We start from the raw sequence: 25083 nt of genomic DNA on the forward strand, positions 1-25083 counted from the left end.
TGTTGAAGTAATCAGCCTTTAGCAGTAGTTTCATTTTCAAAATAGAAGGATAAGCACTTCCTGTAACTCTCCAGGCCTCCAACTGGCATCTTAATGGCCTAATTCAGGTGGTAATATTCATTGTACTACATGGATGATGGCAGATAACGAGAGGCCCCACTCCAAAACAGAGGATGACAACCGCCTTGCGCTCAATATGTAGATTTACACAATTACCCCCAGCAAGGAAGCAATGGCAGCTGCTGTGTGGTAGATGTACAAAATTAAAGATTTGGATTTCCACCCCCAACAATAATTGTTAAGCAACGCATATGAAAACTTCATTTGAATGTCGTCGACCCGAAGTGCTATAAGAATCAATTTTGGGTAGAGGAAGTCATTTTGTCCAGGGAATAAATCATGACATACAGACACAGGAAAACATGCACAGTTGGTGGTAGAGAAAATAAAATATTTTGAAATATGTCATTATTATAGTGCTAGTTTCATGTCACCTGGTTTGGCACTTTTGACTTGGTTAAATAAATAAAAACAGGAGAATTATTCTCAGCAGGACATTTAATTTTGACTGCCTACACTCTAATCAGAATACATATGACTATTTTTTTGGTTTTAATTCTACTTGGTTTGAAAATATTAAAGTATTTATTGAACCTATGACCTCAGTATTCCATTAATATAAGCTTGACTCGTATTTGTTCCATCTTGTGTATGAAAATGTCATGGAGCCTAACAATTTTGGGTTAATTGACTGTGAATTTATCTTTTTACCAATTAAAAGGTCTTCACTTCACTCCTTTACATCCCCAGATTAACTAAAAAAGTCTGTCATTTCCTAGTTAGCTTGCTGAAATTAATAAATGTATATTTTCTGAAATAAAAATCCCATTTAACAACAAGAAACGGGTTATGTGAAAAAAATCAATACCCCAAAGGAGGATCTCTCCGCATGTTTTCAGTAAAATATATTTATTACCCTATATCATTTTTTTGATTAAAAAATAGTGCCTCACCATGAACAATGGCTCACACCTCCATCCACCTCTGCTCGCCCTTTCGGGTGTCATTAGTTGTGATTTTATGCCTTAATCTACGAAATGAGGGTGAAGTCATGGCAGTTATTTGGGGCAGCCAATGCCTGTCGCACCTGTAATCCTCCTCAAAGACCCCCAGCTTTCTTCAAAGCTCACAAGTCATCACACAATGCTTCTTATGCAAAGGTCTCAGTCGTATTATCAGGGAAAAGACTGTGGAATCTTCCATCCATTTAAAATGAGTTTAATCCCACTCTTTCTAGGGAGGATGAAGATGTCATTATGAATCGAGGTCGCCGGAAAGGCAAATGCTTGGACGGAAATGACATTGATACCAAAAAACAACAACAAAAAAAGCAAAAATGAAAACCTTTGCAAATGGAAGGCTCCCACGGACAATTCAACCCTAAAAAAATAGACTTTTTACAGGGCTAAGAATCTGAATGAGCCTCACATAAAGTAGACTGTGTTTATATAACATCTGTCACCTCATTAATAAAGAAAAACCAACAATGGTGTAAATTTGCCACCTATCTTTTTCTATTTTCTGAACTAACCCCGCCAAAATTTGCACAAACACTGGCAATCCGTTCCGCAGAAATGAGTTTCGTTACCAAAGTGCAGAGTAAAACACTTTCTTTTGACAGTTTTAATGAATTTATCATTAAGAGTCAATTGAGAGGGAGGCTTAAAAGAGGTCAAAAAAGTCGTTCCATTTAAGGAGGACATAAGGGGGTTAGCTTTTAACTTAGCATTTTTATTGACTCTGGCAAAACCAAATGAGCGGCCTCTGTAGGATTGTGCCCTCTGCATTGGTCATTCAGGCCTTCTGAGGCCCATTGTACTACTTTGAAGGCAATGAAAGGAAACCCCACTGGTGGAAATGCAGTGGAACAGCCCCACAACAGGCCACAACTGTTCCCTTCTGCATGAAAGGCAGCCATATAAAAGACAAGATGGACTTCTGAGGTAGCAGCAAAAACAAAGGCAACAAAAGCGCTGATCGCGAGGGGATGACACGACTTGTCTCAGCAGAAGGAGCCCAGAAAAAAGAGAGGTGGGACAATAGCACTCTTGGCCAATGACAATTGGAAGAACTGAAAAATCCACACAAGTGTCTTTTCAATTCCTTAAACCCACAAGCGCTGTTGTAGCGGCGGCCAGAATGAAAGGGGGAGTGGGATGGAACAGAATAGCGTTTTTCCCCTCTTTCGCCCACTTTCAAAATTCGGTCCCGTTCTGTCAAAATGACTTGGCCGAGGCACACTAGGGTCGTGACTTTTGGAAGAAGATGGCTAAACAAAAATCAAAGTCTACTGTAGTGACTTCCGCTCCCGCGGCTTTGTCTTTTGTTAATCGTCGGATCCGTTGCTGTTTGTGAAATGCAACTCAATGCGTTACTGCCAAAACGCCACGGTGACTGTCAGGAAAACAAAAACTTGTTTGCTTTCACCACACATGCCTTCATGTTTTGGGAGAAAAAAAGTATTCAGACTTTTTTATTTTCCCATGGGCTTGACATCCAAAATGCTATTGACAAAGAAAAGTAAAAGTTTGTTTGTTTATGATAACAAAATGTTTAAATCTAAAAATGAAAACTTTTGCAAACTAAATAGCCGCCTCACACAAGAAAACTGAGCTAACATTGGATAAAACACAAAATGACATTCAGGAAAACCACAAAAAAATGGTCGATAAAATTGAAACCGGTTGCACTTTGTAACTTGAATTTTCTTTTGTATCTTGAAACCAAATCCTCCCATTGAGGATTTTCACAACCTGAAAATATCTCAAGTCTCGGTACCATTGTATTTCTAATACGGCAGACCAAAATATCTACCAACACTTTTAAAACCTTAAAACAATAAATCTTGCACAAGGTTAGCTCGCTGCTTTATTCTAGATAAGGCTTAGCCAATTGCTGCGATGGCCCAAGGGCAATCCCGCAGTTCTTGGGATTTACCCATAGGGTTTTTCACTGGCCATCCCCCTGTCTGATTAATGGATCAATGTGGTAATTGATTAGTGAAGAAGAGGTGGCAATAAGTACATAGGTCATACACCCCACCAACAAAAGGGGGAAGACGTAAAATGGAGCAGTGATAGCCTGAAGCCAGGCCGCTGCCCATCAAAGCTGTGGCAGAGCTGAAATAAAGGCCGTGGCCCATTCTCCGCCGAGCCCCGTCCTCCCTCCCCGACTCTCCTTTTCTCTTGGTAATGCCGTCTGTAAAGTGACAGGAACCATTCTAGGAGCTGCTTGTCCAATCACCTTCATAAAACAAGCCGTAAAGCAGCAAATAACGGGCTTATATGGCTTCATTATGCTGCCTCCGCAGGTTCACAGCCCGGGGGCCGGAGGGGTGAGGGGTTTCGCTGTGCTTGACTCTTAACAGGAAGAACAGCCTGCTTCTCGCAAAACACTTGTTGTCCGCAAATACTGTCGACGTGTTTGCTCGACGAGGGAAAGGTTAGGTGATGGAGTTCAATAATAGTGATTGAGTCTTCTAGAGTTGACAATTATTTAGGCCCACATCATTGGCTCAAAAATCGAAAGCTAAATTACCGACATATTTTTAAATTGCAACTTTAATTTTTTTCCTTAGGTGGCTAAAACCAATACAAAAATCCCAAGCTAAATTATCGACATATTTTAAAATTCCGACTTAATTTTTTTTGTTGCAAAACCCAAACCAAAATCAGTGCGCAAAGAGCAATTTCTAATTTTAGGCTTTATACATATTTTAAAACACCTTGCACACACTTTTGTCATTGTATTGTTATTTTATTGTATATCTACATCTTTTTAAATGTTTTATATTTTATGTATGTGTGTGTATTGACAATAGAAACCCTCTGAGTTTTCTAATCTCTTGGCCAGCCTCAGCTTTGGATGCAACTGCAGCTAAAACAGTAGGTCAGATGGTAGATCAGACCCTGAGAATATTTGGCATAGGATGTGATGGGCACGCTGTGTGTCTGATAACTTTCCTCCCATCCCAAGCAAAACATGCCCTCCCACCCCTGACCCCGGAAAAAGTCAGGCAGATGGGCGTCTCTAAAGAGCCGCTCGGGAGACCCAAACTTATTAAAGGCGCAATATATCTGACGTCTACATTTTGGAACTCCAACTAGAAGGGAAAAACATGATCGGGGGGAAAAAAAAGGGGACATCTGTGTCTTTTTTATTTTAATGTTGCTCTTATTTCATCCCTCGCGAGCAATGCTGTGTTATGACCGAGTTTTTTGGATCACGGTCTTTATAATTGAATGGACCACCATCACAGAAACACCGACGCCCCCCCCCAACTGACTACTCTGGGATCTCCCTTGTATGTTGCCTGCGCCACCAAGTGGTCCCTGACAAAACGACAACTGTCGTAGAAATAAGGTGACCAAAAAAAAAATGTTTTTAATTAATTCCAAAACAAGTCAAGACCCTAAGATATGGTCAATTTAGGCATGTCACTACTGGCCGGGAAGAATGTTTAAAAGGAATTTGAGTCATAAAGCTGATGCTCCCCATAGCGTTGTAATGACAGACACTTCATTCTTTTGACCAACGGGGATGCCGCTTGCCCTCGACTTCTGCCCGGCCCCGAGCCTTTAATTAAGACTGGCTTAGGGCTGATTGATCCTGACACACCAGGAAGTTTCTTGAAAATCTGACTGCCAAAACCATGAAAATATTATATAGGCCACAACCCCTCCCCAATACCCCTTTCTGGCACCCCACGTAAAAACATTCTAAGCTGAAAGTCGACATTTTTGTGGTATGCCATTAGAATTAACCCTTACCTACCTTCGGTTGTAAGTATTTATTATGAGACAAGTACTGCGCTTTCAATACGGAAAAAAATCAACCTCAATCAAAAAGGAAATATATTTAAATTTCTTTTTGAGAAAATGAAACAGATCAAAAGCAGCTTTTGTCAGGTTGGTCTAATTAGCACTCCTGTTAGTCATGTCTACATGCACCACATGAAAGGAACTGGTGTACTTCTTTTTACCACAAAAAAGCCAATGACAAGCACAAAATTGACTGTATATTTCTCGCATATCCCACTCATTGAAACAAAAGCACCCCAAAATTTGGTTAAAAAAAAAGTACACTTTTTAAATAATATTCATAACTAAAAAAATAACGATGGGGGCACAAAATATGAATCACTTAATGGTCATTAAGCAACTTCTATATATATTTGGGAATTTTGAGCTCATGTTTTGTGTCACTATTTGCATCAGTTTAAACATTGCTCATATCAATAAAGACATTCCAAAGGATGCAATAATTCAATACTACTCAAGTATACACTTTGACTGTCAGTGACTAAAATGGTTATCCTCCAATGTGATTGCACATTTTACACTTCAAGGCAAAAACAAAAAAAACTTATGGTCGAAAGTGTCAAAGGACAGGATCCTACCTCAGCCCGTCGACCCATGCAGGGTGTGGATTGGACAGAATCGGGAATGAACCAAGTGCTCCTCTTCCTTCCTCTACAGGGTGGACCCTGGAAACATATTACATCTACATTACAACTTGCCACAAAAAAACAGGTTCAAAGCAAAGATAAGGTAACTGTATTCCAGTAAACTATACCAATGATCATCTTTAAATTATCATTATGTGACTGTTTGGCAATCAGGTTAGTAAACAGGGATGGGCATCAACTTGACCCTTGTGAGGATAAGTTGTATTCATTACACATTGCAATTCGTTGAAGTGAGCAATAACTTTTTTAGCATTACATTGTAAAATAAATCAGGAAAGCATTGCTGATATAATCTCTGATGGCGGAAAAAAATGCTGCACTAGATAGCAGGTGCCATGTTCAGGAAATTGTCATGAAGATTCCATTTGGAGGCAGCAATAAATTTCCTGGCCACGGGTATATTATGGGTGTTAGCATAAGGATGCTGGAAATGTCTGCTGATTGACACAGGCCACATTTGACGTGGACATGCTGACGACTATTTGGACTGGAACGTGATATCGGTTTGGAAAATAAACGGTGGAAAATTGTACAAGGCGCAAAAATATCTGTTAATGTAGCCTTTTTTTAGAGTCATGTTTTTGGGTATATTTTTAGGTATTGGATTTTATCCGAAAGTCTTTTATTAAGGGTATACGGATGACTTATTCAGTAGCATGTGTGTTTCTGGTCTCATCATGGGATAAAACATGCACTCACCGCCGAAGCTCAAACACCAGCAGCCCTTAACAAGGTGTGTCTAATGCTCCTATTTAATGTTTGGGGGTTCAGTGGCGCGTGGCCTGAGGTTTTTCTTTTTTTGTTAGGGGTGTACCGAGAACCCCAACAGCTGTGGCCTGGACTGGAGACAAAAGCTAAAAGGAATTACTGCACCATCAAAGATTAGGGGGGAAAAATAAAAATAAATAAATAGATAAAATAACTAGTAGAAAAAGACATGCATTTTAAAATGTGGATATTTTCTCATTGCCAATTGCCATTCTATCACATAATTCTACAAAGTACTTTTTGGGGGGGCATTTTTAGTCACTACAAAGTAAAATAAACCTGCTTTCATTTGGCAAATGAACCAACATTTGAATTTATAGAATCCGATTCAGACAAGTAAATTAAAGTTTGAATCCCTCAACCTGGAAAAGGAAAAAAAAATGTCAAGATTGAAAAATAATCAGCCTGTTCAATAGCCCAGCACCAAACAGACAGCTGCTGATTTGTTATCCTGTCAATGTGTGTGGCGTTTCTGGGGTGTGCGTGTATATTTGTACAGCTTCTTTGCTTATGTATTGTTCCATTTCATCCACAGCTGCAAGTGAAGAGCTGAAGAACTCAATTGCTATTGGTACAGTACAACTCTCGCAAAACACTCACCTGTCCTCTACCTAACAGAATATTAAAACATGGCTCAGTTGTCAGGTTTAAAGTTATAAAAGACGCATTTAGAGAATGGTTTTTGCATTCCGTCAATCCCAAAGGCCTCTAAAGACTAATTCAACATCAGTAGTTGGGAAGTTGTTGGGGCGTCAGTCAGCAAGCACCATCTGCCACTCGGAGCTTGAGCAGTCAATAAGTTGGTAGCTTATTAGCTCTCACCCGATTACACATCTTTAGTCTGGATCGGCAGGACTCGTGACTTTTAGTTTCTCCACCTGCCACGACCGTGAGGTGTCTTCTAAAATAAATGGCACCAGACTACAATGAACTGATTGCACTTGCAAAAGAAACGGTTTGACACCAGTGCTTTAAAATGGTTTCTACATGAAGTCTGCATTCATTAATGTCAGATTTTATCTGATTGGAGAATCCATGCAGATGGAAACAAAATGCAATTGATTTACCCAGGACACATGGGAGAATATGGCCATAGTTAAGTGAATCTTTTCACCAACAAAAATCAATCATACACCAAGGATTAGAAATACTACCATGGACAGGAGGGCCTCTGTATTTCCAGAAAGAAAATAAGAGTCCGAGCCCAAAGAGAAAGTTCAGGCCCTCATTAATGCGAGTGTCTGTGTCCTTAGAGGGCATTAGCGCAGGCATTATCTTGTTGTGCCAGACAGTTCTGTAGTAAACACCCTGGCAGAGGGCCTCGTCCTCGTAGTAAACTGATGTGACTGCACAGTGGCAACAGAGTTTTGTAGACGTCCTGGCACAGAGATATGGGTCATGCTAGGCTGTCCTCTCCCTCACCCCGGCAGTCGAGCCCAAACCCTGATGAGATTAGCTTGGCCAGCCAGGAAGCTCAGCAGTTGTAAAGGCAAAAAACACCACCGATTACGCCAGTACTAGTCGTCGGTGCCCCTTTGCGTTAGCTTGTACCTTTGGCTCCAACGGATCTAAACCGTGACTGACGACATTCAATTGGGAGAGGAAGGTGACGACTCAACTCAATCGCAGGGGGGTGGGGACTAAATTAAAAAGACTGAACTAGGTTGCTTCAGGGCTGATGATTTTGGAGGGGGGTTCAGAAGTCAACTCCCGTGACCAGTCAGCATTAAATCACAGCTAAAAATGGGATTAGGCAGCTCGGAATGCCTGGGTAATCACTCATTGAACACTGGCCAGTAGAGAAGCCCTCTTTCAGGCGAAGAAGGGGTGGGTTTTATATAGCTGAGAGCTTTGATTACTGCCGAGTCTTAAAAACCGCATCCGATGAGTAAAGACAAGTGCTTGGTCCTCCCCCGCATTTACTGGGTGAGTCTGCCTCCTGGGTTCCTGTAAATAAGTGACGCCACAGAGCTTAATGATGCCCAGACTAGGCTCAGCAGGGTCTAGAGCGGGGAGCAAAACAGTCAACAGTGCCGATTCTTCACATATTCTAAATACTCAAGCAAAGGACGCGAGTATACTCCCTCGACAGAGGAAGAGATGAGATTCCACGTTGGAGAAAAGTCGACAGAAATGAAGATTTTCAACCAGAGCTTCATTGATGCACCCTACTAGAGTGTGTGGTAGTGACAGTTGTTTCCAGTATAAAAGGCCCATCATAAAGCCCTGGTAGAGGAAACAGGATAAGCGCTTGAGCCAAGGCAGTAAAAAGCTCTCTGGGAAACTTGAAAGCCACACAAATTAAGTCGGCGTCTGCCATCTGGAAACAATAAACAAACAAAAAGCTAGCATCCAAACAAACACCATTGGAAAGGAGGGAGCGATCCAAAGATGGAGAGTCCAAATGAGCGATAGGGTGAGTATGGCGTGAAGAGTCCTGCATCATTAGTGGACAATGATGGGCAGATTCATCAGATTCAGGGCTTTATGCAAAGAGGGAGGGTGATGCAAAGGTCCTGCTGATCTGAACATGTGTGATAGAACTATGACTTGTTTCTATTGAACTCGTGCCAATGATTGGATAAACAACAATGTATCGAAGACTCTGCAAATGTTTTGCAATTATTACTTAATTTTGGTCTATGCATCTCTGTTCTTTTAACCATCTAAGATAGAGCCAAATTTGAAAATATTCGTGATGATGACATCTCTATTTTAAAAGAGCCTGGATGACTTCCATTTTTGATAGCAAATTTGAATGGACAATCACAGAGTAGATCTAAAATGCTTCTGTTTAAATACCCCATTGCACTGGCCACTGTCAACACTGACCTCCAATGGGCCACACCAAGAACAGCAACCAAGTCGTCAATTGAGTGCCAAATCAAGACACTGTCAGAACTAGCAGGATTTTCTGGGGGCCATTACATCGTAATACTTTGTAAAGACAAATTGTCCCACTGAGCAGACATTTTTGCATAATGGTTCCATTTACTGAAATCGATGGTATGAAAAACACATGCTACTACTGTATCGGATCACTATCCAATTCTCCAAAAATAGCTTTATCTGGCCCTGATAGTGAACTAGACCATCGAAATTTCAACAGACATCCAAAGTGTGAAAACACTGAGTTTATGTTATCCTAAAAAACAAAGAACACCTCTGATTTCTTCATTTAATACTAAAGGCCAAGATAAATTTGAGACCTATTAGCCAAGAAGAAAAGTCTTTTGGGGCATTGTCCACGCATTCCGTTGCAGTTTCTGTTTTTACAGATGTTCGCTCCGAGGGTCCAAAAAGTCTTCGGCGGCCGAAGGAAGATGTGCTGTTGATCAAAGGCTTCTGTGCTGAGGCTTAGACACTTGCATTGGTTGTTTTCTTTGCCTCGGAGGAATACAGGCTAACAGATCCATCTGTTGGCCGCATGGATCCACCTTTCGCCGGGACAAGTGTAGCGTGGGGGCCTCTCAGGGACTCCGCCCATCTATCCAGTGCGTTTATTCAGCTGGCCGACAAGAGTTTGTTTTTGCATAGCAACATGTGTTAACTTAATGCTCTGTAACACATTTCAAAGGCAAGCTTGACTGGGTCAACAACAGGTAATAGAGCCATTTATTGATGCATTGCCTTGAAAATGGCAGTGTTTTAAAAAGGGACTTAGTGGGTGATCCATGTTCATTAATTTTTAAAAATACCATCATTTGACAACCTTTATGACCCATGTGTGGATACGGAAGATGGATGAATGACTACATTACGCCATGATGGAATGTCAGAACTTTAAGTAGGATTATTCCTAAATTAGAGGTAACACTGAGAACATATTTATATATACTTTTAGGTTTTATGATCTTCCTCCTGAATTCATTTTGAATTTAAAAATCTCATTAATTTCCATTGACTTTAGTTCTTGGGTTTGGGTTCAACTTTTAAACGGTAGTGAATTAAAAAAAAATGTAGGTAACTTTTAATGGCAATTAATAATGAAATTACACTTTATAATCAAGATGAAGTGGCTCAAGAAGTTGGTTACAAAATCCCACTGGTTGTTTTCCCACCTAACTGGATTATGGCCACACACACATACACACACACAAATGCACACACCTAAAGAGTTCTCAGTTTCCAGCGCCAATCAATGAGGAAATGAGGTGTCAACATGCTGGTGTTTATTCAAACACTCATTTATTTTTCTACCGGAAGCCAAAGCCAGCTCAAGCACAGACGACACCAGATGAGTGAGGGGATTTTCATCAAGGATTTCCGCCTGCACTCGACAAATAAATCACAGATAAATATATTTGCTTGTAGTATTAGGAGTATTCAAGTGCAAACTGTAATGCTCTGGAAGTACTAAGAACAAAACATACAAATTAATCGGAATCGTGCAAAAAAATAGTTTTTTAGTCCATTATCTCCATCTAGTGTTAAAGACGAGAAGTACAAAAGAATGCAGGTCGAATTTAAACATCTTGTGGGACCACGTTTAATGATACTTTCATCATTTGCTGCGGCCAATGAAAACTGGGCAATTAGCTCGTGGGCCATATTTTGGACACCACCACACACAACTGTAACAAAAAGTCTAAATACAGTTCCTTCCGCACAGTAATGGCGGCTTCAAAATAAATTCTAACCAGCACCAGCACTGCTTCACATCTCTTAATTGAATATGTTATTGGGGCGCATTACACTTTGGCTTTTTTTATAAGCATCGCTATAAAGCCCCAGCAGGCCCCTAGAGGGGAAACTGCCCATTAACTTATAAGGTCCAGGCCTCGACTCTCTTAATTGACAAGCTCGAGGCTAATTTCATCACTTGTCGACTGCATAACGGCAGCCAACGCTTCCTCCCAGGATGCCGTTGCATCTTTGACGTGAGGGTGTTGGTGACAAAGAGCAGTGTGGAGGCTAAGTGAGGGCGGCTCTAGGCTGTCCATAAAACAAAACAACAAGCGCGCACATTCCTCTTCGTGGTCTCGGGCGTCTGAGCATTTAACCTTGCAGACGCCGTTTCCCTCAAATCACAACGGATCCAATTAGAAAGACATGACCCTTTGTTGATGCTTTTAACTCGACCTATTACATTTATTACCTCCGCCAAGTGTTAAACGCAAGTGCGAAAGAGATTCTATGGGTTGTTTGTTAACAGGAGTATGCATAAAATACAATGTATAAGCATACTATTGGACAGGTATACAAAACCATTAGTCAAAAGTCCTTTTTAGGAATACTGTATCATAAGTTGAAATTCAATATCAGTATTGGAAGGAATTGTGTTGTATGAGGATGTTTTATGTGGTTTATATGTTGCTATTTCCAATTGTTTTGCATGCATTACTCATATATAGGTGGGGGGGGGGGGGATTATTGGCCAACTATAGGGACATCTTGAGGCTGGTTAGTGGTACTACTGTGGCATAATCTCATCAATTTACAAGACTATTTATGGTGATTGATGTGTCATCAGAAGGTTTTGTCAATATATACAGTTTAGCGCAATATATACAGTTATAGCACTAATCCATACCCACCTAATTTGACTCCAAAAATATTCATATGCAATTCATACTGGACTATAAATGACCATAAACGATCAGATTGCACACAGATTTAATCCAAAAGATGTGCCATTGAAAATGGTTGACATCTGAAGTTGAGCAATGGTATTTAAAAGCTAATTTCAGGTCTAAGAATTTATAGATGGATTCAGAGTAATGAGGTTCAATTTGAATGGAAAAAAGATTGGCATGTTATTTTTAATCAGACGATCGATTCCAAAATAGTGCAAAAAACAGTCAATTATTCTTTTTTTTTGGTGCATCCGTCCATCGGTCATTGATCTTGTCAAATATTGGATATTCGTCCCTCACATAGGCGATCAACATATTGCAGCGTTGTTTTAGTGTATATATATTTGTCGCGGAAAGGAATAAAGCAGAAATCTTGTGACAATAAGCTTACGATCATGTCCTCTACATACGAACGGCGTGATATCGTTGCAAAAATGGCATGTGACGCAAACAAATCAAATCAAGCAGATCAGCCTTTTCTCGCAACGATCCGATCATCAAAATGAACATGGTAAGTTTAACTTGCTCTCTCGTGCATATTTTGAAAGATCAAGGGCAGGATTAGGTTATTAAAAGCAATATGATCTGACTTACAGTTGCAAAAGTCGTTTGACAGTCCATCGGACGGGCGCCGCCATGTTCAAACGTCATGAAAGTAAAGCGGACTCTAATTGGTTGGTTGAAGGAAATCATTTCACTGCGTGATTGGTTGCAGCAACATAGGGGGCGGGGCCACAACATCTCCCTAGTTCTTCCTGCAAAAGGGAAAAATACATTTTAGTTTAAAAAATAAAGCAGTATTCAAAATACTTCACATAGATTGGGCAATTTAAAAGACTCACTATATATTCCTACAATGTGCCTAATATTTGCATTCAAATATGCAATAATTTGTCCATCATAAAGGTTCCATGTATAGTTGATATACCAGTAAACAGACTCAAAGACTATATTAAACTTGTAAATAAAAGGTAGAACTACCATTAAAACCTTCTTTACAATAACATGGAGAAAATACAATTGGGACAACCAATAAAAGATGGGATTTGTAAGGGTTATTCACTTAACATCATTTTCTGTTGGAAAACATCAATTTGGGAAGTTAATAAGAACCCTGTAAAAACAGGTTGCATTATGTCAGATTTGTGCATAACACCAGCATTTTAACGACTGACATAATGATTAAAGAGTGGGTTTGTTTGCCGCTCGGTTGTGGTTCTTTCTTTGCGGCGTTCAAAAACTCTTTGCGTCACTGCTGTTTGTATTTACGCTGGCTGGCTCAGCAGGTCGGAAACGGCACGGAGACAGAATGAAGCTTGTGACCTCGAGACAGAGCAAGGAGATGCCTAGCCCCCCTTAGGAGTCCCACCCCACAGCGGTAGTGAATTACGAGGCCTGCCATCAGCCACAGCCCGAGCGTCAAACGTACAAAACGAGCCGCAATATCTGCTGAGATTAAGTCAGCGGGGAGTTTGCTCCAAATGTCAACAATGGCCGAACAAACATTGGCTGATTTGGAAAATGTACAAAAATCAGTCAAACTTATAACAGTAGTTAAATATTTAACATTTATGTCTTCTTTTTTCTGTCAATGACACTACAGACAATTTGGAATGATCAATAAACCATGAAATCCAAAGTACCCAAACAAAAACCATGCAAGGTATGGTCAGAACGTGCAAAATCCAGATATAAGGAAGACTAGGATTGAATGATGTATATGTAGTGTATTCATATATTTGTTTATGGTATTGCTTATAGTTACATTCATTAATTTTCTGTACTGGTTATCCACACAAGGGTCGTGTGGGGGGTGCTGGAGCAATAGGCAGGGGACACTCTGAATTGGTTGCCAGATAATTGTAGGGCAGAAGTAGACGAATAATCAATGACTCGTAGCTTGGGACAATTTAAGGTACATGTGTCAAAGTGGCGGCCCGGGGGCCAAATCTGGCCCACAGCATCATTTTGTGTGGCTCTGGAAAGTAAATCATGAGTGCCGACTTTCTGTTTTAGGATCAAATTAAAATGAAGAGTATAGATGTATAATATTTTTTCCTGAACGCATTAACCCTTTTGGCTGATTCCACTAAGGCTATTTTATGAAGTAGAAGTGGACTTCTGTTGGCCTGGGAAAGAAACAGCCATACTTTTTAAAAATTCCATTTTTGCGTTCCTTGGAAACAGCTTCCTGGCTCCCCCACTCCGCACTTTTTTCTCCCACCATTTCTTCCGCTGATCAAACACAAATGTTGTGTGCTAATCCAGTGTTGATACAATTTGGCACACTTTCTTTAGGTCACAGCAAGATGCTCAAGTTCCATTCTGTTCAGCCCTAAGAAACCTCCTGATCCCAAGAAAGCGGCCGACACTGTGTCGCGCCACTGGATCTCGAAGGGCTGGGCTAGTAGCTTTCTAAGAAGAAAATCATCTTTTTGGGAGTCAAGTAATAGCCTTTGCACCTGCATGTGCAACACAGAAACACACCCTCACACACAGCGGCATTATGGAAGCTCATTGAAGATCTGTTTTTTGAATGTTACGTTGACCTAATGATCCCCTGTAAAGGCAGTCAAATCTAAAACAATGTCAAAGGAAACAGTTTTTAGTAGTCGGGTGGGGGGTGGCAAGTCTCAGATGTCTGCCTTCATTAAAAGCAACGCCAAAGCTGCATTCGCCGATTAAATAAAAAAGAAATATAAAAGGATAATTCACGGATGGTGAGCCGCCGCCTCGCCCTGACATTTATAATCATAAACAAAAGCTTCTCATTTTCCAATTTAAATTCCTCATTATACTGTGACTTTTTCCAAATGTGTTTTCATGAAAAAAAAGAGAAACCTCCAAAAAAAAACAGTATAATTGATTAGATTTACATGCTTCTGATTTGAATTTGATGTTGAACCAGTTAGTTAAAAAGAATCTCCTGAGGCACGTTATTAAAAATCATATAAAACAAACCGACATATCAGACGTGACTTTCGTCTCTTCCTCCACCGATAAAATAATTGGCTTTCAAATTTGTGCCTTTGAAAGAAAACTTCTGTCAGGGCACCTAAAAAAGAAAAATGATGCCATCGACTTCACAGGGCCAAGAATGTAAGATGGACATCAATGCTGGCTGTATTAACCCATGGCTAAATCCCATCACACAAATGTCAGTGTATCCGTTATGAAACCATGACATTTAGATCCAAGGTCTCCATTGTGGTTCTTTATAAGCAGGCGAAATGGTGTTAGTCCATTCTGGTTTGCATCTCTCACACAACTTGCACCAAAAGTACCAAAACGTAACAAATACATATCTGTTTAAGTGCTTCTTTTTCAGAAATGTAAGATATTTTTTGTTGTAAAGAGGATAAATACAGTGAAATATTATAAGATGAACACTAGAAAGTTGATAAAAAAATTTCCTTGGAGAAAATAATGTTAAATTCAGTCCCATGAGGGGTAAAATGATGATTTTAGATCATGTTCTGTCTATTAATTAACTGGAAAAGAAAAATCAATAACTTTCTGGCTTTAAGAAACACAAAAGAATATTAAATAAATATTTTTTATTGCAGTTACTATTTTAGACGAACCATGCCTTTAAGACAAGAAATACCAATTGGAACAAATAATAAAAAGATCAAATTTAAGTAAATCTAATTATAGGTTTGTTGAAATTTGTTATTTTTTTGTAGATTGGCAACAAATCAGAGTACAAGAAGACAAACAGCCATTCACTCTAACACAGGACAGTTTGGGGGGAATAATCAGTCTATATATGTATAAAGCGTATTTTGTGGACTATAAGTTGCACCTGAACCTGAATTGCACCAGTATAAAAATACACAATGAAGACATAACTGGAGTATAAGTCATATTTTCGGGAAATAATTTACAAATTACAAACACCAGCTAAAGTAAAAACTAAATACCAATACAAAGTATAATGGCACTATATTAGAATGTAGTTGTAACGTAAAGCTTCCCTATAGTTTCAGCCCCTTGACCCATTTGTTTTCCAAACAACACACACACAGCATCTGTAGTACATCCTCTCTGATCACGGCTATTAGCGCAACATAGTGAAAGAACTTAAATGTGACGTGAGCTGACCATTCGGCAGTCTAGTGCGTGGCAGATGTCTACATTTAAGGATGGGACAGTGTGTCAAAGCGCCCTCATGTAACTATCGCAACACCTACGAGCCACTTGGCCCGGTGTCACGATATGTTTAATTATTGCCTCCTTACATTAGCTTGACTTATCTCGACCGATGCCTCCGGCGCCAGTTGGGGCTGTCGGCATTTCTGGCGAGGGGAGGTGGGGTGGGTTGGGGTATGGGGGGCGCCCCCGGATGGACACGGTTAGGAATCACGGCGTTCCGTCACCTAGATCTTATTCTCCTTCCCGAAAGTAGAAAATGATATCATGACCATTTTTCACGCTCTTCGGCCGAGTGATGTTTTACCGACTCATTTGCTATGATACCTTGTTACGGATCCAGCTGTGAATGGGTGACGTGTCATGGACGAGAGACTGGCCTCCCGCCGGGCTTGGCCAATGACCTGGAAGGCAATGGGGAATGCTAGCGCCTGCAGCATGTGCTGCACTGACAAAGCAGCAGGGCACCGTCAAAAAGCTTCCCGTAAGAACTTTGGAGATCACTCTGTTTTTAACAGACGACTAAGCAGCGTTCTGGACTCGTACTTTCCCACCTAAGATTTACCGCTCGCCTTCCCTCGAAAGTCGGCGACGGTGGCCAAGCCGTGTACGCCGGAGGGCGGTTAGAAGATCTGGGGTACGAGCATGCAGATGATAAGTGGCAGGGTCAGTGCGCAGGTTAAGCAACGATTCAGTTGAGTGTAAAGAAAGCGCAAGGCGCTCGGAAAGATCAGCACACCAGCAAGAGAGCACACAGTACAGATTTATCTAGGTTTCTCCATTAACATAACACAAATATTTGTACATCAGTGAACACGAGTAGTTTTTGTCTTAATGCAGAGTTTTGCCAAGATAACTCGAAGTATCTTATTTAGAGTTTCTGGGACTCTATATAGTATAAGTGGCAGAATTGATCATTTTCTTAGATTAGGAATGACTAAGATGCTTATTGTCATTATATAATCGTACAATATGCAGTAGGAACTGCATGGAGAATTGTAGGATTGCTCGATACAGACGTTTATGCCTCAAATTGAGGGCGGAAACGGGAAATATATATCTTGCAAGTCATTGGTGAGCCAGTGTACCACGTCTACCATGTTCTTCTGGTCTATTTTTGCTACTATTTTGTCATTTGGTTTCTTTTTTACACTTTTAACTTTATAAAAATCCACAATTACAAAAGCAATCTTTCTCTACTACCTTCAAGTTATCTCAGTACAAATAAATCTCAAGTGAGGACCTGCTTCTGGTCCTTTTCCAGAATTCTTTTGGTCAACCAACCACCTCTGTATAATCGATGTAATTCACTTTGGATTTACTGAAAATCGTCAGAATTGCCTCTGGTATTATCATTACTATTATTATTATTTTGGTAATGATTTCACAGGTCTGTTGAAACTTTCCAGATGAGAGACTTTGTGCAATTCTGAGCCCTTGATCATTTCTACATTACTGGAATGATACAACACGGGCTGATGGGGCTGAGAGTGTCATGAAGCATTAGCCCCCGCGGGCCCAAGCTGGTGGACAGAACCAGTCTGCACTCCCTGACCCGTTCCACTGACCCAGCAATCATGAGCAAAACAGAAAGCGATGAGAAGGAGAGTGACAGATTTGGGTAGAAAAACAAGATGCACATGTGAATATTCACTTTAAGGCAAATGATCAGGGAGACTAGTATTCCATCTTCCCTCTCCAATGACTGGAAATACTTTTAAAGTAGCTTTTTTTTTCGCCTTACGAGTTCAACTTCTCACTTCATTTCACTGGAATAATGAGCAAGTCCAATCAGATGTCCTTTGGACTTTTGGTTCCTGCTAGGGGTTTCGGTACAGAAAATATTATTTCGGTCTGGTATATTTTTGATACAAAAAAGGCAGGAAACTACCTTTTATTCGGAAATATGTAAAATATATTACTTTTGTAAATAAATAAAAGTAACATGTTTTTTTAAATCTCAGAAGCATATATTTTCCTAAATTTATAGACCAGTATCATACGAATTTTGGTGGTAAAATTGAAATGCAAGTGAATCGAAGCAAAACCAGAGCTCTTTAATACATCTACATGAACTATTATATCCTTAAGATTGTTTAGAAAATAATAACAGTTTTGCAGGCCCTTTTTAGTTGTAATTCCGCACGTTTAAGTGTCAATATTGAACCATCAGTGCAAGTTTATTCACTGAAAGTGCAGCCTTGGGGGTCTCATCAAAACATCCAAAATGGACTGAGCATAATCGCTATAAATTGAGTTTAAAATGCATTACTGTTATTCCGCTATTAAACAATCGTGTGCTGCTGCATATGGTGTTAAAACCCAGCGCCTTCACAGAACAACACGCTCATTCATAATTCATAACGGCAATAGCATCATGATCCGTTCCCCCCTTGAGGCACACCACAGACACCGTAAAAGGCAATGATATCCCAGTTTGCTTAACACATCGCAGCCGCTGGGAAAAGTGGTCACAAGTGACTAGTTAGTGGCACGAGTGTTAAATGTCGTTTGAGTGACGCGTGCATGTTTAATAGATACAATTAAGATGGATTATAAAAGTGGCAAGGGAGAAGAAATGGATAAATATAATAACTGTAAGGCTGCCATATCTGAAAAAAAAACATTGATTTTTTGTTGTAGTTTTGATACAAAATGGGTATTTTTAATTTTTTGGTCAAGACTGGTATAGTAAAGTATGGAAGATTGGTGGTATGGGTACGAAGGTCCAAGCACAGAGCCCCATCTGTTCATGTTTCCGACTTTACCAAAAGGTGAAACGGCCATTTTAACGCCTTGTCACCGCCAAGAAATCCCCATCGCCCTTCGGCTCTAAGTGCACTGGGTGGTGAAAAATGGAAAACAAACGTTCTATTGACAGCTTTCTTATGCCCTGGGTGGGAGTGTATTTATATCAAAAAGGTGCCAACTAGTGGTGTCACAATTAATGGACAAATGGTGAGATGATAGGTCATGAAATGAACCCAAAACAATGTTAATCATCATCATTGCTTAACTTAAAATTGCCCAAATGCTCTAATTTCCTCCATTAAACAGTAAATGCTGCAGATTTTTAGTCCTTAAGTCATCTTAAAATGCGACCTTTGGAAACATCAAATTTTACTTAGGGAATCAATGATTAACATTCATTTAAATTCCAACGAGAGAACATACAAACTAAATGCTAGAAGGTCTGAACCCACTGGGAATTGAACCCTCCATCTCGGAACTGTGAGGCAGACATGCAAACCACTTTTTTTCCATCAAGCTGGTTCTTTTTAATTTTTGAGTAGTTATGTTTTGGGGAGTACAAATGGTTAACGCAGCTCCATAACAGTTCTGAGATTAAAGGTTCGACCCTAGGGCTTGGTGGCTTTTATCCGGGTACTCCAGTTTCCTGCCACACCCTAAACCCTAAAAACATGCTTGGTAAGCTAGTTTGAAACTTAAAATTACTCCTTTTCCTCCTTGTGCCCTGCCACCAATTCACATTATCACCCCACCAAGTGCCCATAATAGGCTCTAGCACCCCCCCGCGACCCTGCTTAGAAAAAGCTTCACGAAATATGAATGATTCATATTATTTTGAAGTATAACTCTACTCTTACTCGAGTTTGAGCTACTATAGCCACCTCTGCATGTGGCCTAGTGAAAAACACCAGCCAATGACAAGTGAACTGTAAGACGAGCAATGTCAGAGGTGTGTGATCTGACCCACGCGTGGAAATAAGCTGCGGTCACAACCCTCCATCCAACCCCCCCGCATCTAACCTACCGTAAATAGATCAAAGCACATCTGTTTGGCCGTCCAGCCGCCACACATTCTACTCTAATTGCGATCTGGCCCTTAATGGCTGTGAGCGAACCATTGGATGCTGAGCTGTTTGGACACGGGTGATGCTGAAGCATATGAGCCGGGTGTTAGCGTCGCTAATCGCGGGAAAGGCAATTCTCTAGTCTCTCTCTCTCTGAAATAGATATCACAACTTCAACCAAGACGGACAACTTGTCCCGAGGGGGTCGGCGACGACCCCACGGCTGAGATCGCGTCGGGCCATCCAAGAGAAAAAAATGGGAACTGACACGGTTCCTTTCTAAAAGCGCCATGGCCGCCAAAGACTACGGGGAATGAGTTTAGTAGCATTTAATCCCAAATGCTCCATTCAAGTCATGTCGGGGGGGAAAAAAAAGCGAACCCGAAGGTGTCAAAGCGGGTCCAGCAGAGTCCAAGTTGGTCTCGGCTGGATGGATAAGCACAGCAAATGACAGGAGAAGCCTCAAGTTGGGCGCTTGTCACAGTGTGACACTGATTCAGCCTAATGAGCGTTGAGCTGTCAGCGCACATCTGCCTCGCACTCACTTGTAGAATCTGGCAGAGTCCGAAAAAAAACCTGCTGCTAGTAGCTCAAACCGGCAACGGCAAACGCCTAGCCGAGTCCAATGCACTTTGCTAGGAAACATGCAACCGGACGACTTAAACTAGACAGTCAAAAGAAGATAAGCAAAGTAGGGAATGAAGATTTGTCTTGAACTACTTGGGTGAAAAAGTGGCTTTATCATAAATTTTCAATGGTCATCATGTATTGGGAGTACTAGTAGGAGGTTTTGTTCCAAGGAAATTACAGTATTTGTATGAGAAGGGCCAATGGGAAAAGTGGTATAACTCAAGTTGATTAGTGGACTCGTCTCTTGATAGAATTTGATGATGTGATGATTTTAAGTTTGGCAATGATTGAACGATGCAGTCAAAATGGATTGGACGTCTTTACACTTCGATGGCAGTGAAACTCCATCCACTCCATTGCTGTCTTTACAATTGAAACAGATTTGATGTCAATAAGTATGAATGGTACATACTATATATGTGAATGTCTATATTTTATATGTATTGATATATATATACACACATACATACATGTATATATACATATGTATATATACATATATACATGTATATATGCATACATACATACATACATACATACATATATACACATACATACATATACACATATGCATACATATAACACATATACATACATATATATATACACACATATACACATATGCATATATATACACACACATATACACATATGCATATATATACACACAAATACACATATGCATATATATAACACATATACATACAAATATATATAACACATATACATACATATATATACATACATATATATATACACATACACATATGCATACATATAACACATATACATACATATATACACATATACATACATATATGCATATATTTAGTATGTTCCTGGGTATCGGATCGGCAGATTGGCAAAATCGGGCAGCTCGGAGTCACATGCAAAAATATGTACATAACGGGGACATCCCTATTAACTAGCGTACCCTCAACTGACTTAACAACAAGTGCCCCCCCTCCCCATTCTTTAGGCCTCAATCGGTCAACCAAAGGTTACCGTGGCGAAAGCTAATCACGTGCTAATGTAAGTGGACAACAAGACAATGAGCGAGACTGTACGCCCCGTAAGGTGATAACAACGATCGTCATGTCTACGCTTTGACGCGAGCGGGTCCACCCATCTGTTTTAGACGGCCTGGAAAAATTCCTCGTGGGCATCCTGGTGGAAAATAGCACAAAGGTTTACCAAACATCGTTGTGGCGGTGGCACCAATTATTCTTCATCAAATCAAACGGCCTCAGCCCGGTCCTAGAAACGCGCTGATCACTCCAATGACAGCAACTGTCAGTCTGCCTCCCGCCAAAGAGAAGAAGCTGTTGGAATAATTAGTCTATGCCCCGTGAATATAACAATGATACAACCGTCGAGATGACGTCCAAAATATGCACGGCGCCTTCGGAAGGCCGGAAAATTTGCCACGGGTGGGCCTGTGAAGCTTCAAATTGATATCCATATTGGCTTTGGTCAAGCTCTATTTATCAAAGACTGCTCATATTGCTCATGTGATTACACCATGTAACACAGATTTCCTTTCCAGGGTCTAACTGGTCATTTTTACCCCAAAATGACTTAAAAAAAACACTTATGTCCCAAAAAGTAACCAATCAGCTGCCTACTACTTCTCGAAATAATAGTTAAAAGAGCATAAAGCAAATTTCTTTAGGAGGTAATATAATAATGAAAAAAATATGATTTGTTTTAGATTGGTAACATTATTTTTTTTACTGGTTCAAAGATATGGGTATGAAATTGGTATCGGACAAAAGAATCTTGACAAAAATAGGTTAAAAAAATGCTAGTTTAGGGAAATAAGACAACTGAGCTAGAACTTCCACAATGTCAAAATCTCAAGTATACAACAACAACAATAACAATAAAAATCTGCTAGGACAAGGGTTAACATGTCTCCATTGGAGTACAGTTATGGTGCTGGTACTGAGGTCGACATGGGTTGCTGAGGGGATTTGGTGTGGAGTGTGAGTGCTGGTGTAGTCGTGATGAGACCAGACAAGAGCCACATGAGACCAGACCCAGACCATGCACCCTGTAGTAGGGCCAAAAGTCCAATTTTATGCCCACCCCAACCACCACTGTGAACAAATGAACTGCTTGAGAACACTCTAATCTAAATCATAAGACAGAATTAAGCCCAATTTCATTTTGCTAAATAGTTCAATATTGGGACTAATTTTTGTGTACATATATTACTCAGCTATTCATCTATTCTATTCTCTTCAATTTATTGGGTTTGCCTACCCTCTAGTGGTATTATTTTTAATAACATGCAGCTCTAAATTGCTTGGACATCATGTATAATTTTTGTCGGTTATGCCGTTTAATATTTATGTTTTCTAAAGATGTTATATTCAAATTCAAAATGTGATCTATATATTGACAATAAACAAGTACATTGAGATTCAAAGATTCACCGTGAACTGGACATATATTAAATAGGTATTAAATGGATTACTATATAAAAATAAGTAGCCATGGTGCAAAAAAAAAAAAAAAAAAAAAATGAAAGTGCTAAGACTGAAGTACATTTTTATAAACATTACTTATTGATATGCATCTGGCAGTGTTATGAGTTTTATAGTGGTTAGAAAAATTCTGCAAAAACCCCCAACACTTTTCACGAAATGCAACATGCAAAAAGGATGCGTCTAAACTTCTAAAACCATTCTACACGACGTGTGATCTTTCCATACGTCATTAAACCGTGATATCCCCAAAAGTGACATGAGAGAGTTGCTTCGCACGCGATGTAGTCGTCTGGAAAGACCAAATCTGCTAAGGCGGGGTATACGGAACCCTGCTGTTGTCTACACACATGTTGCAGTCACCACTAGTCAATCCCAGTTTGGGTCAGCAGCGCAGCGGACTGGTGCAGCTCCACTACGAGGGTGTCTTTAAAACGATACAGCCTCTGGGGAGATGTTCTTTCTAGGGCCACTCTTGCACCATTGACTATTATTGTATAATTCTCTTGAACTCACCCTCTTGACCTGACCCCCTCTCTCTCTGGAAGCCCACCCCTGACTTAGCCAGCAGAGAAGGTCAAATTTCTGAGAAGTGACTTCCTTTCTAGTTCCACGCTGGGTCGTCACTTTCAATTTCCCGAGACCTTTTTTTTTTTACGTCACACCCTCATCAGCCTAGAACATTTACATGCTGAGTTTCAAATGACCTGGTTACACATTTGCGGTAAAATACAGTAATAAAGAATGAGTAAATTTTAGAGTAAAATTCACCAGTCATTTCCTGCCTGTTATTGTGACCCAGTTGAATGAAGTTGGGTCAGTAACCACATTTGACTGCTGACATTGTGCGTGACCTTTTGCCGATCCGGAGGCCATCTATTTCAATTACGCTCGGCCAGAGCCGTGTCAAACATAGTTTGGTCAGTTTTGATACATTTATGCCAACTAGATCTCATTTCGGTTTATTTATAGTTCAAAAAGTTAACTTACCTTGCCATCAATAGCACTGAAGGATGAGCATCTGGTACATTTTGGATCCAAATGCAGGGAAGGAGTCAAGGGATGAGTTGGTTGGAGTATTCTACAAAACTTTAATACTTAAAAAAATAACAAGGATTCAGCAATTTATAACAAAATCAAACCTAACATGGAAAAAAGGTGGAAACAAGGACCATGGCATGGCAACTTGGTACAAACATTTGCACATAATGGGGACATCCCTAGTTGATTACAAAGTGCATGCATCTGGTTATGGGAGGAAGGGATACCAAGAGGGACAAAAGAGGTGAAAAGCAAACAAACCAATCCTAACTAACCTTAACAGCATCCACAGCCAGTTGAAGCGACTTGGACATCATTTTTCTGACTTGGGGGAATTTCCATGTGACTCCCTGTTGATTTGAGGAACATTAATATTTCTTATGAACTCATTAGTGCGTGCAGTAGTGCAAATACTTGATCACACAACTCATAGACATTTGTTTTGTGCCACTTTTGTCAAAAAAATGAATGCATTTAATTCTGTGCATGTAGTATGATTGAGCTTAAAGGACAAAAACAATGTAATTTTAGTCCTGATTTTCCATCCTTCCCTTTGTTAATCTACTGCCCTCCAAAGGTTTATTTTAGTAACTACCAATAATGGACCAAAAAATGCAATATCACTCTTTTACCACAGCATGACACTGTTTCACAAAATTCAGCCACAAACACCAACAGGAACTTGAATCTACACCTCAATAATAAAACCTTTCAGCCAGTTTGCGTACCACACTGAAACCGAGAACAAAAACAAAACCCACTAAAAGATAAAAAACAACGGAAATACATTGACAGTTTGGCATCAGGTGGTATGAACATGGTATAAGGGGCAATAAATTAAGATGGGTTTGGGGGGGCATTGTGTCCAATATTTACCTAACATATGGATATTTATTTACAGTTTTAATAGACAGTACAACTCGTGTTTTGAGATGTTTGAAACAAAGAGCAATCCACAGTAGCTTCCTGTGCAATTTCAGCAATCTTATCTTAACCGCAGTCAGGTCAAATCAGCTCGGCGTGTCACGCTTGTTTATCATTGCAATGCAGTCACCCACGTATGAGTCAAATTAAAACTGCACAGA

General features: G+C 40.1%; 1 protein-coding gene across 2 annotated transcripts in view; it reads right to left on the minus strand.

Moving 5' to 3' along the window:
* Positions 1–24176, minus strand: part of clybl (citrate lyase beta like) — a 41658-nt gene extending 17482 nt beyond the window's left edge. The window contains exons 1-4 of one of the 2 annotated variants that reach the window (XM_077728782.1): positions 24105–24145; positions 23948–24038; positions 12466–12626; positions 5459–5545 (exon numbers count right to left, since the gene is read on the minus strand). In XM_077728782.1, the coding sequence (XP_077584908.1) occupies positions 5459–5545; positions 12466–12509 (131 nt within the window). In that variant the 5' untranslated portion in view covers positions 12510–12626; positions 23948–24038; positions 24105–24145. Of the gene's footprint in view, positions 1–5458; positions 5546–12465; positions 12627–23947 lie in introns of both variants that reach the window. The other variant, XM_077728781.1, reaches the window with a different exon arrangement.
* Between the last annotated feature and the right edge of the window lie 907 nt (positions 24177–25083).

This window comes from Stigmatopora nigra, chromosome 11, assembly GCF_051989575.1.
Source record: "Stigmatopora nigra isolate UIUO_SnigA chromosome 11, RoL_Snig_1.1, whole genome shotgun sequence".
NCBI lineage: Eukaryota > Metazoa > Chordata > Actinopteri > Syngnathiformes > Syngnathidae > Stigmatopora > Stigmatopora nigra.